We start from the raw sequence: 14,030 nt of genomic DNA on the forward strand, positions 1-14,030 counted from the left end.
GGTCCAAATCTGGATCATCAACCCTATTTTGCAGTTGTCCTCCTGAAGAGGATCCTCCCATTGATGGTATCCTGCAGTACCATACAATTTAAACCATTGCTGGAAGAAGGTATGCAACTAACGAGATGTGTCCACACGCCTGTGGGCCCTTCTCAATGTGCAACAGAGGGGCATTCCTCCTCCTCTACCTTTATTTATGACCCCGGGCAACGGCACCCCATTTTCAATTTATGGACCCCCGGAGGCTAGGTCCCACTTGGTCTACGTCTCCCGTTGTGGGAGGTACCCTATATATCTGTAGGACGTCCCCCTATCCGCCATCTGGGTGCGCGCTGAGGGGTCTGGAGAGGGTCCCCCTCTGAGAAATAGGCCCCCACAATAAAATTATAGGTCTGATCACCGACCTGGATCAGCACTTATTCGTAGAGAGATCCATACAGGAAGGGTTTTTTTCCACAGGGTTCGTATCCTGGAAACTGACTCAACTGGACAACTCGCCGGTGAAAAGTCGAATGGAATTTTCCTGAATATGAACTACCTTTATCCGTCGGAAATGTCTCAATTCTCTTTTCCGTGTGGGAATTACAAATGGCTGGGCAATCCTTGTGCTCCACATTCCCCGACATTTACACTGTTGAGAAGAATGAACCACAAGGCTGGTTTTTAGAAATTCATGGTGTAATACCAGCGGAACTTCATGACTCTGTAAAGGATTTTGTTTTCCCGTGGATGTTTCCCGTGCATTGAGTCCCTATAATTTATCATTGGTAGAGGATGGTGATATGCACTGGACACCTTCAAAACCAAAGCTTATTGCCGACCTTCATCCAAATCAGAATATCGTTGTACATCACATTATTTTTCGGTGGATGCTAGTCAAAGGTTTCAAGGTCACAAAGAGTCATAGAGCCCTCGAATTTGTTGAAAAGCCATATATGAAGACGTTTATTGATCTACGTCAGTAAACAATTTGAGGCAAAGACGAAGGTTAAAAAATAATTCTTTAACCCTATTTTAAAATCAACCTTCGATAAGATGTGGGAGAGTGTGCGCCGTAGGAGTCGTTGTGACGTTTTAACTAACCAAGAAGATTGTGCCCGAATAATTCCAGTTCCGAATTTCACATCGTTCAGGATCATAGACTCCAATATGCTCCTTTTTCATAGAAAAAAAAGCGTAGTATTAAATAAAAATATTGCCTCTAGTAGTGCCATATTAGAAGTTTCCAAAATATCATGTTGAAATTTTATTACAATATGTGTAAGCTCCAATGGCCGGGGGGAAGACAAGTTCAGCTTTTTTATGGGGATACAGATTCATTATTTTTAAAAGTTAAAACTGAAAATTTATTAGAGGATTTGGAAAATGGTACTCAAATTAGCTCTCGAATAGACTACGCCAACTGGAACGAGTCCATTTACCCGGAGGTTTTGAAGCGGCAGGCCTCAAATAAGTTTTTATTTTTTTAAATCCGAGACAGTGAGTGACTTGATACCCAATAGGGTTTTTTCAGGTCCAAAGGTCTACTGTGTGCAAACGCAAAATGGGGAAACGCAAAACAGTCTGCAAGGGGATACCTTCACAATATGTAAAGGAAAATTTTGACAAAAGTATTTATAGAAACTCTGTAGAAAACAATTTAGTTCCAAGAGCGAGTGTCATGGCTATTCGCTCCATAAAATTAAAAAAACCCATACAGTTCAAGAAGAGAAAAATGCAATGTCGGTCATATCGGATAAAGTCTATGTGCGTGCGGACGGTGATAGAGTACTACCACACGGTCATTACCTTACTTCAGATTGAGACACATGTGTAGAGTACAGACGGCGTCTTTGTCTGGAGAAAGCTCAATAGTTGGTAGGAGGATGGCCAGTTTTTTCTCAGTCTCCAGCTCAGAAGTGTGTTTTTCTTTTTTATTTATCTATTTTTTTTTTGCGCAAAGCGGAATCGATGTTTTAAAACGTGCTTAATATTATACAATTATTTTTTTACAATAGCCAGCTGGCCCAGCCCTCAGAGGCAGTGCCTTCCTACCGCCCCATTCAAATGTGGTGCCATTTTCAGGTGCCTTTTAAATGTCTGTATAAATATGTTTTGAAAATTTATAGTGCATTTATTTATATATTAAAGAAACCAAATATTATATTTCTTGGCTTTTGGTATTTATTCAACAAACTGAAGTTAGGTTAGGTCGTTGTATTTTGACAGCAAGACGAGTAATATGTATTAATTTAAAACACTATTCAAATCCTGTCATTACGAGTCTTCGTTTCATGATAAAACAACACTGGTGGTAGAAGTATTACAAAATCCTAATAAAATGTTTTTAGAAAATCCAAAAAATACCTATTATTGCTATAGTGTGTGAAAAGATTCCTATAAAAAAATAAACACAATTGCGCCAGACATAGAATTCATGCTGTGACGATGTGATTAATATTATTCAACCAAACTCGTGGTTGATTATTGATGATTTTGCTGAATCCATTGAAGAATGGTCTCAGGAGATGTTACAGTTATTTAGGGTCCGATCTTATCAAGAAAAATTTTTCGTAACCATTACTCTCCACATTCTCTTTCATCAGAGCAAATGTATGAGAACACTTACTTTGATTTGTACTTACTATATCATCTATAGGGTTGTTCGCGATTCAAAATCTCTTATAACTTTAAAGAAACAAATATATCCCAGTGAACCAAAATCTTTGCTCTCGGCATACAATCAAGCTACTAATAAACCTTATGGATACAGTCAATTGGATCTCAATCAAAACACGCCTGAGGATTTACTTGTAGTCACGGATATTTTTTATAATGAAATTATCGTATATCTTCTCGTGAATAGTCAAAAGGGTTATTTGCTATAATGACACTGTGGAAACTGCATAAAAACGGACATTTATTTTCTGACCTTGGTTATTCAAAACCACGGCTTAGGAAGGCTATACTCAAACATGGCATTGACAATGAATTTATTAATCTCCTATCTGAGCTTTGTTTATGTTTAACTGAAGTCAATGTTCAACTGCCAGAAGTAGTTAAGCAATGGAAAAAGCAACATCGTTCACCTGTACGTGCCCTAGCTTGCAAAAACAAGGAAAAGGATTTTAAAAGAAAACAGCCTGTTAAAGTGGGTGGTAGTTTCTTTTCATTGCTACTACCAATAATTATGGGACTTGTAAAAACTCTTCTATATATGGCTAAATACTACAAATTGACGCCAATAGAGCTCGCTCTTTCACCAAGAGAGCACTTTCAGGATAACCTTGGTAAATTTATCAACAATAAGACAATCGCCGATGATGAGAAATGAATTTTGCTACAAAATACCCTTCGAAGTGTCGACAAGTATAAACCCTACCCTGAAAGACCATTCAAAGTAAATGTCATTGATGAACCCCCAAGTTCTGACAGTTCACCCCTCAGAACCACTACCGCCAAAACAGGAAGAAGAAGAATTATCTAAAGTTTTATCAAATGTTTTAGACCTAATGCCTCATTCGTATCTTGAGCAAAGTAAAAGACTCCCGCCTATCTCGCTGAAAATGAACATATACAAATTGATGACAAAAGAATGAAGCTCTAATCCAGGGCTAGAATTACAAGTTATTTGATTTAGTATCAGATTTTATTGCAAATCGTAAAAAACTTGAATCATTTGATAATCATTTGTATAAATTTTGAAGTCGTCCAACTTTTCAAAAAGTCTTACTGGGCATAAACATATTTTAAAACGATTACGGGAATATGGAGAAATATCAAAAGGTGTTTTTGAATCATTTTCAGAAAGCTCGCCAAGTGGGGGTAATGATGTACAAGGTATCTAACGAAGGCGTCTTTCCATCACAGTTAGCATGCAAAAGGGTAGTGGACACTTCACACTGCGTTTACGTTCAAAATAGCTCAAATTTTGAAACATGTTTCAGGAAATATTGGTGAAGCGGGAAGTTTGAGTTCATACACCTCACTTTCTCGAGTCACTGGAGTTGAAAAGAATGTGTTGACAGAGTGTTTACAGAATAAAACAAGTTACACTCTTCATTGAAATCATAGAGTTCACGGTAGTCATTATCAAAAAACTAAAGCCTTTTTCCCATTTCATATATTACAAGCAGATCATTTGACTCTAGACGAGATTCAAAAACCTCAAGATAGTCCATACAAGTATATTTTACATGCAATTAGTGTCTATAGTTGCTATGCATATGCCGTTCCATTGTATTCAAAGAGAGGCGATGAAGTAGCTAGAGCCCTTGAATCTATCTTTGAACAAGATTCTTATTAAAAAAAATTCAAACTGATCGGGGTAGTGAATTTGTTAATCTACACGTAAAACTTTTTTTTTACTTAATACTATATAGAAAGACAAATAGAACTTCATCTTTTTTATAATACTGATAAAACGTCCTAAAAATCACAAGAAAATTTTGTTTCCCATTTCGTGATCCCCGTACATGAAAAAAGCTTAGAATCTTCATCTCTTACGGTTTGTGAGCTATTCACCTCTTAAACGAAAAATTCAAGATTTTTCTGTATTTTATACAGGATCATCTTGATAAAAAAAAAATTCATGACATTTCTTGATTTAAGAAATAATTAATAAAGTATTTTAGTATGTATGTTTCTAATCCCTGAACCTTCCTTTAAGGTGTTGTTTTTGAGGGGGTTGGGGGAGGGTTGAGCCCTGGGGGCATTACTATAATGTATAAATATAATAGTTTATCTACACGGTTATTTGTGGCAAAGGGGAAACGTGCCGTGTTTTCCTAAGACTTTTTTATTGTAGTATTATATTTAATTTACCATCCCCTTCAAACCAATATTTACCTCTAGTCATTCAACTTTCATTGCATATTATAGTAGATACTCTCTCTCTGTCTCTTTCTTTATCCCTCTCTCCTATTCTCTCTCTCTCTCTCGCTCTCTCTCTCTCTCTCTCTCTCTCTTTCTCTCTCTCTCTCTGTTTCGACATACGTTTGATGAAAAAAACCGGGATTTCATGTCAACGTGTCATGGAACGGAACACATTTTAGTTCCATATAGGCTTTATTGAAGGATTTCAAAGATTAATAATCATAATATAAGCAACAGTTTTTGATTTTCCTACTCTTTCTGGGAACACTACTAGGAGATATAAACATGCTTGGCAAAAAGCAATCATCTCTAAGTATCTTTTTAATAATATTTAACATAGTAGTATATTTATTATAAAATACATCTTCGTTTATTATATTTTGAAAGCAAAATTGAAAAATAGCTTTGCATTTTCATTAACCTGTCTTAAAAAAACTGAAGCTTATTTAAAGTTTTTAAGAATGACAATATTAATAAGGCATCTTGATCCGTTTTAATTACAGCGAGGCTAAAAGTTCTACACTTTTATAAACATTGAAAGGATACATTTTTATTTTCTACTATTTTAGGGTAAAAGGCATAGCACGGAAGCTACAACTATAATAATAATCGGGTTTTGGAATTAGGTACAGAAATAGCTTGATCACAATTCTTCTTCAGTCCCTTCCAAGACAATCCCAGGGGCTATTTCATGACGAACTGGGGACAATATTTTCTTCTTCTGCTGAACGTTTTTTGAGTCCACAGGTGAAAGATGAATCCCCAGCTGTAAAGGAAGATGGTTGGGAGCTTGAGGAGCTTGTCGCTTCATGGATGCTCTACTGTGGTTAGTCTTCTTCAGCATGGCCTGTAAATTAAAATCAGGGAATAAATTCACAAACATTAAACTAACGTAATAAATTAAGTGCTGTATAAGGCCAACTTGATTATCAACATAGCGAAATTGTGTTTAAGCTCACCTTAGCTATGAAAAATGAGGCTAATATGGTGGGAATTGAAAGCAATAATTTCGACACGACCCGTGGCACGTCATTCTCAGGAGGTGAGGACAACTTGGCGCAGGTCTTGTCAAAATTAACTCTTATAATCTTCATCATTTGCCTGAGTTTCCATAGTTAAGGTAACATTGACTACAATTTGAATGTGTCATATGTCGTCATGAAACCATAGATTAAAGTCATAAACTTGTATTAGATTAAGTTAAGTTGCGTAAATAATTAAATTTCCTAATTCACGAGACATTCATAATTCTAATTATTTAACACCAATTAATTACTAAATAGATAAATAATTTTTTTAATATAATGGCCAAATTGAATACATAATTAACTCTCATGAAATTGAAAGTATACCTAAAATGCGTTGTTATTATTTAATAAAGTAACTAAAGGTTATCTGGGTTGCATTTCATGCGTCAAGTCATTAGGTGTACATTTTTACATCTTAAAATTTCTAACAGATTCTTTGGACTTGGATTTTGTCTCCTTTCTCTTTATCTTTATGGTGTTTAATTTATATTTTTTTTTCTCTTTTCTTTCGCGCCTTTCTGATGTTTTTTTTTCTATATTTATGCTTACCTCCAAAGTGGTAAAAGTAGCAATTGTTAATTTACCTTTTGTTTTACCAGGATATAGAGCATTACAGGGGATAATGATTTCTTTATTTTCTTTCTTAATTTTTTTGTGAGATGAAATGACCAAATAATTGGTTAATGGGAATAAAAAATATTTCTTGACTTCAAAATTCCTTCGAAAATCTTGTAATAAAATATAGCCCCTCATTTGCAACAATTTACACCTTTTCAATTCGTTTATCCAAAATTGTATATTAATTAATAAGGACAATCTGTTTATCCCTGAGTAAGAATCGAGAAAAAAATATTATGATCTTAATCTTGGGGAGTCTATCTTATTCTTATTCAAGACCAGTCAATAACACAAAATTCCCTTGGAAATCTTGCATTGAAATATAGCACTCCTTCTGTATATTACATGTTGAATAATTGTTACAATACATCAGTCTAATACCTATAACTATATATCACCGAGACAGAGCTAAAAGCACAAGAAATCCACTTGGTCTCTCGCGTTTTATTACTGAATAGCAATTATCAACTATCTTTCATCGTTTGCATTTAAAAGCGACAAAAATCACAACATTCCTTTTTAAATTTTGTAGTGAAATTTTATAATCCCTTGTAACAAAAATGATTTATTAAATCCCACTATGAAAAGGAAAACAATAGAGCAATTAAAAATCTAAAAACTGGAACTATATACACTTATACATGAAGAGCAGATTTTTCATAAATGTGTAGAGGATCAGTTCCAATTAATGATTAAATTAAAGAAATTTCAGCTGAAAGTAGGGAGCAATATTAGATTCAAATCGAATAGAGTTAGTCTTCACATGGATATCTATGTCAAGATTCAGCTCAGATGTCTTTGGGGGAAGAGAAGATGGGGTGGGGGCTAGTTGCTCTCTAATCTTCTTGGTCAATTGGAACGGGCTCTAGAATTTTTAGTTTCCGTTCAATGAGCCCTCTCCCGGTCTTCTAGGACCGTTGGTTTGACACAATCAGCCTCGGAGGAAACACACGCATCTGTGGTCTTTCTTTTGTCAAATAATATAATTTTTTACAAGGGATACCTGAACCCAAACAAGTATGTCTTTTTTCTGTTTTTTTTTCTTTTTTTTCTCTCTTGTTCATTTTAAATTTTTTGTTGTTATGGTCCTCAACAAGTTCGCTTCCCGGATCAATATTATTATTGGTGTTATGTTTCATCTTGTTTTTGTTTAAATAAATTGAATTGAATTGAATGTCTCAGTATGGATTAGAAAGGCAGTTGTTTTTACTAAAATAGCTACAACTTTTATAAGTAGTTTTGGAAGCCTAACATGTGTTTTTGATCAAGTTGAAACTTCCAGGATTTTCTTTTGTTGCGGGGGAGGTTAAGGGGTCTTCGACTTTTCTATTGGGGGAAGGAGGTGACGATTACTTTTCCTGTACCCTAAAGGGTACGCTACGCTTCCTTTCTTTCTTTTATTTCTGTCGTCTGACAAGCTCAGTTGCTTGTGTAAAGTAAGTCCATATTTGTCCATTCTTATTGCTCGGGTAGTCAATTAACTAATTAAGATAAGTTATTTACTACTGAGGAAGCCTTAAGAACAAGTAATAGGACAAACTTAATCTCTAACACTCTATTTTATAGAATTAAGAATTTGATATATTCAGTCGTTTTCATTAAAGGGCACTCAGCAACACAAAGTTCCTTTCGAAATGTTTCTTTGAAGTATATCCCCCCTTATGCTTGATTAATCAATATTTGTCAATACTTATAGCTCAAGTTATCAATTATCTAACAAGAAAAGCTTGTTTATCAATGTGATATCATTAATAAAAAAAATTGCAAATTTATTCTTGGAGACTTTACTTTGGAGAATTAATTATCTGCTATCTTTCATCGTCCTCATTCAAGAGCACTCAGCAACGCAAAATTCTTTGGAAATTTTCTAGTGAATTATAGCCCCCATTACGGGTAATAAATTGATATTTGTCAATTCTTATAGTACAGGTTGCAAATTCCTTAATAAGGAAGACTCTTCTGTCAAGTCCTGTTTTATGATTGGGCTGCCTTTCAATTTGATAAAGTCACATGCAAATGGGCAAAAGTTTGTGGTAAAAATTGACTATGCGTGGTTGTCAAAGGCGTCGTTGACATATATTGAAAAGTAAATGGATCAATATTAGAACTTTTTTTAAATTTATGTAAATAACCTCTCTAGACCCGTTCCAGTGGCTAGTATCTTGACGAGAGTTTGTGCAGATGATTAATTAAAAAAAAAATTCTACAAAATAAGTTATTCAAAGAAAAGTAAAGAACTCCATTAAACCAAAATTGTGTAATAAATAAAATCAAATAATCTACCAAGCGTGAAACTACCACAAATCAGCATCGATAAATAAAGGACACCCAAAAACGAACAGAAATTACAATAAATAACCGAGTCAAACTCAAAACGAGCAAAAATTAATATGAGCAGGGCTTAAAACACCAATGCCTTCCTAAGGCCAGAACATAATTTGCACTTTACTAAAAAAATATAACTTTTTTTACTTTCTTAACTTTAATAAATGAAATAATATTAACATTTTGATTACTAAATATCAGTATATGCATATTAAACTGACAATTTACATTCATTTGTATTATTTTCCGTAAAGTGCAAATTATGTTCTTGCCTTGGGAAGGCATAGGGATTTTGAGCCCTACTCATGTTAACTTTTGATCGTTCTGAGTTTGACTGGGTTAAATATTGTAATTTATGTTCCTTTTGGGTTTCATTTATTTATCGATGCTGATTTGTGGTAGTTTCACGCTTGGTAGATTATTTGATTTTATTTTTTACTCATTTTTGGTTTAATGGAGTTCTTTACTTTTTTTTTGAAAAACTTATTTTGTCCAAAAAGTTTTTTTTAATTAATTTCTGTTCGTTTTATATTGAAATAGTCTTTTCAGGGTAAAAAAAAATACTTCAAATCTTTTCTTGTTTTTTCAAGATTTTATAGCTTGGCCTGCTATTTGTATGCCGGAGAAAATTTTTCAGCAATTTTTAACAACATACGGCGTTTTAAAAATCCAGACACAAAAAAGTAGGGTTTAATTTAGTTTCATACCTCCTCTAATTGACCTGAAATAGAAAACTTGATACCATTCGCAAAAAAAAAAAAAAAATCTGTTTACTTTCTTTGATAGCTTGGATACACTTACGCTATTTTGATTTGGTTAAATTTTAAGAGCAAAAGTAGCCCCGAAAGTTTGAACATAATACCCTCAATCGTTCTTAGGATACTGCTGAGATGCCTTATTGGGAGTTAGCATTAACACAGTGCATTTTGATTTAATCTAAAGGGAAAATTTAGTTTTAAAACATAATGGGAAAATGGAAGGGCGGGCGGGGGAGGGGGACTAGTTGCCCTCCAATCACTTTCGACTATTCAAAAGGGTATTATTCCTTTCTATTTTCAATCGAATGAGCCCTTTTCGAAGTTCCCACAACAATTCCTTCGATACGAAGTGCCCTGGTCTAAACAACAACAACAAAAAAATAATAATACATTGTACCCAGATCATACTTTACTACAAAAATGTCAAGCCTTTCAATTTCCCTTTTCCCAAGCCTTCAATTTCAAGCCTATCCCTTTTAATTTCCAATCGAATAAGCCCTTTTTGAGTTTCTACGACAAAACTTTCTATAAACACATTATATGCCCCCAGGGCATAACTTACAACCTTTGACCTGAGGGTTGTGGAGGGGAGGGTTGTGTTGCTCAAAGACCTAATTTCCAGAACTTTTAACTACGTTGAACAAAACGAATATCTCAAAATTTTTGATTGTTTTTTTTGGGGAAAATGGCGGGCGTGAGAGGGGGGTTAGTTGCTCTTCAATCACTTTCGACTATTACAAAGGCATTTACCCGTTTCAATTTCAAATCGAATGAGCCCTTTTTGAAGTTTCTACGGCAACTTTTTATAAAAACCTTATATGCCCCCACGATACTAATTGCAACCCTTCCCCGGAGGTATGTGGGAGAAGGGGGGGTTTACATCCGCAAAGGCAAAATTTCCAGAACTTTCAACTATGTAGAAAAAAATAGTCTTTTCAAAATCTCGATTTCATGTGTTTGGGGAAATGGTGGGTGTTGTGTACCAATTAATGGCTTACTGCATGGGCTGACTTCACAGAAGAGTGCACGCCGAGTGAAGAAGGAATGAATTGATAGTATATAAGCAGAAATATAGAAGCAAGTGTTGTAAATATTATAGTTAGTCGAATTCTGACTACGGTTTAAAACGGTTCGGAGGGATCCGTTCCCGAGGTGACCTCTTTCTTTCCGGGTTCTGTTTCCGAAGAAAGACTACTTTAAATCTCGGCTTCCGGGTTGAGTTCGAAGCAGAAAATTCTCTCATTTGTTTCTGTTTCCGAATAGAAATCTCTTACTTGCTTTCGTTTCTAATTTCTATTTTCGGGTTCACTTCCGAACAGAAATCGCTTTCTTGCTTTCGTTCCTCAAGTCTGTTTACGGGTTTACTTCCGTACAGAAGTCCGTTTTCTTGTTTTACTTTTCCGATTCTGTTTACGGGTTCAGTTCCGAACAGAAATTCATTTTTGTTTCGTTCTAATTTTGGTTTACGGGTTTACTTCCGAACAGAAATCCATTTTTTTTTCTCGTCTCTGTTTACGGGTTTAGTTCCGATCAGAAATTCACTTTTGTTTTCGTTCTAATTTCTGTTTACGGGATTACTTCCGAACAGAAGTCCATTTTTTTTTGTTTTAATTTTCTGATCTCTGTTTATGGGTTTATTTCCGAACAAAAATTCATTTTTTTGTTTTACTTTTCTGATTCCTGTTTCCGGGTTCACTTCGGAACAGAAATCACTTTTCTTGTTTACGGTTTTACTTCCGAAAAAAAAATTCAATTTTCTTTTGCTTTTCTGATTTCTGTTTACGGGTTAATTCCGAATCGAAATTCACTTTTGTTTTCGTTCTAATTTCTGTTTATTGGTTTACTTCCGAACAGAAGTCCATTTTTCTATTTCTGATCTCTGTTTACGGGTTTATTTCCGAACAGAAATCTATTTTTGTTTTACTTTTCTGACTCTGTTTACGTGTTCAGTTCCGAACAGAAATTCGCTTTTGTTTCGTTCTAATTTCTGTTTACGGGTTTACCACCAAACAGAAGGCCATTTTTTTCTGATTTCGGTTTACGGGTTCAGTTCCGAACAGAAATTCACTTTGTTTTGTTTCAACTTCTGTTTACGGGTTTACTTCCAAACAGAAATCTATTTTTTTATTTCTTATCCTTTTTTCTTCCTTTTTTTCTTCTCTCCCTCTTCTTGTTCTTTTTGTTGCCCCTTTCTTGTTTTACGGGTTCGAGTTCTAATTCAGGCTTTGCAATTAGACATCCATAAGTTAAGCCCTTATAATTTTACCCTTAGCGCTGGTGAACGACAAGGAGACGAAAAAACAATCCAGGGAAGCAGGAGCTCCAAGGACTGACTTTGTTCCTTACCACACAAGGTCAAGAACCAAGCATAATTCTGAAGGGGAAGATCTAGAAACAACGTCAAAAATAGACCAGACTGTCTTGAAGTCATTGCTAGAAGCCTTCCAGCATTCAGTAGTTCAGTTGACAAAAGCCATGGTGAGAAAACAACAGAAAGCATTAGGAGAAGCTTTAATGACAGAGGAGAAGCTGAACGAAGGAAACAAGCTGTCTTTAGTACAACACCCGAAGAAGGAGATGCAACATGACTGAGACTTTGTAGATACTAGAATTCGGACTTCCACTGACTCTAGACTCATGACCTTCAATACGACCCCACTGAGAAAAGGTGATGATGTGGCGGCTTATTTGGAAGATTTTGTAAAAACCGTGACTGCCTGCAATTTACCTCAAGCCACGTGGGTGGCCAGGATTCTAGCAAACCTCTCCGGGAAGGCTATGCAGGCTTATACAGCCCTACCAACTGCCAAAGCTAGCGACTTCGACGAAGTCACAACCGCAATTCTCAAGAAATTCCGTGTCAATAGCGAGACCTGTCTCCGACGATCTCGACATGTTAGCAAGCGTGCAGGCTAGTCTTATACAGAATACGGGGACTACCTGACTACCACAGGCAAAAAATAGATCTGTTATGAGAAGGTGGAGGAACAAAGAACGGCAGAACCCAGCCTGGCCAGTCATTTGGAACAGGTCCTAGAAAAATTGTAGTGGAGCAGTTCATTACAACTGCTAACCCAGACCTTAGGGTTTTCTTAGGTCAGAGTGGTGCAAAAACCCTGGGAGAATGCATCAGAAAGGCCGATGACTGGGACAAGTCTCTGCGACCGTTGAAGAAGGAGGTAGCTTAAACAAAGGGACCTCTCACCAAGCTTCAATAGATTCCTGGTCTGGAAGGCAAACCACACAAACCCTCACCAAAACGTTGTTATTAACATCCTAACTCAACGTCACATACAAACTAAGAATGCAGAAGAGGCAAACGCCAAACCAAAGAGATAAAAGGGGAAAGGGTATATGCATCTAACCTCGTGGAGTAGCTCTCAACCCCCATGCCTGGATACGTTGTCAAGGCTCGCTGCAATGGGCAAATGCTACACTTAGTGGTTGACTCAGGATGTGAATTCACCATGGTAAACCCGGAACGGGTGAAGGGAGTTTACCCCATCCCTGGGAAAACTTTGAAGTATATTACGGCGGAAGGCGCAAAATAGAATGTGCCGTTGGACTTCTGACGATACAGCTTATGGATCGCGCAGGAAGAATTCTTTAAGAACGGATTAAAGCAGGGATATGTCCCAGATTAACCCAAAACATTTTACTGGGAAGAAATTTTCCGTGATTTGAACAGAACGTGCTTCCAATTAATGTATAGGATCTACCCGAAGCGGAAACAAAAGAAGCCTTTGTGGCGACACGATCTCAATCCAGGCACAGATCATCAAGGAATCATAGTGGTCCGAGCTCAGAACCAGAGTTCCATAAAGCGCCGACTGTGGCTCTGCAGGATTCTGACCCCTGCGACATGTCTTCAGCGACAAAACCGCAAGCTCAAGCTCAGGACAAACGATTTCTCAGACAGAGGTCACTACCCAGGATCATTTGTCTGCCACTTCTAACCCGAACAACAAGAGACTGATTTCAGACACAACAACCTAAGCTGGAAATCTGGTTTCTGATCTGGAATTAGACAGTAACATAGCAACCTGCAGGGAAGGCTAGACAACCAGATCGGCAGTACTGTCTCAGGTCCAAGAAAAGGACCCAACATTGAATTTTGTGAGGGAGAAAGCATTGCGAGAAATTGATGGCTCTCTTCCTCAGCAATTTTTAATCCAAGACGGAATTTATTACCGACATTGGACTGATCATCTTGGTAGAACAAAAAAAAACCGCTTATTGTTCCCAGTGAGTATAGATCACAGATTATCAAGATAGGTCATGATAACGTGATGAGCGGTCATTTAGGCAAGGCGAGGACCACTGACCGAATCCTACGTCATTTTTGGTGGCCCAGAATTTACAAGGACATCGGTAGTTACATCGTCATGCACAGCTTGTCAAATTACCGCCACACGCAAACCAAAGGAAAAAGTATCCATAGGCCTCT

At 36.4% G+C, this 14,030-nt stretch overlaps 1 protein-coding gene across 1 annotated transcript in view; it reads right to left on the minus strand.

The window, feature by feature from the left end:
* Positions 1-5,394: 5,394 nt before the first annotated feature.
* Positions 5,395-14,030, minus strand: part of ninaC (STKc_myosinIII_N_like and MYSc_Myo21 domain-containing protein ninaC) — a 386,065-nt gene continuing 377,429 nt past the window's right edge. Inside the window, exon 28 of the mRNA XM_089097735.1 lies at positions 5,395-5,701. Coding sequence (XP_088953861.1) covers positions 5,498-5,701 — 204 coding nt within the window. The 3' untranslated portion in view covers positions 5,395-5,497. The remainder of the gene's footprint in view (positions 5,702-14,030) is intronic.

This window comes from Artemia sp. Qi Xiang Cuo, chromosome 12 (genome assembly GCF_049724085.1).
Source record: "Artemia sp. Qi Xiang Cuo chromosome 12, ASM4972408v1, whole genome shotgun sequence".
Lineage (NCBI taxonomy): Eukaryota > Metazoa > Arthropoda > Branchiopoda > Anostraca > Artemiidae > Artemia > Artemia sp. Qi Xiang Cuo.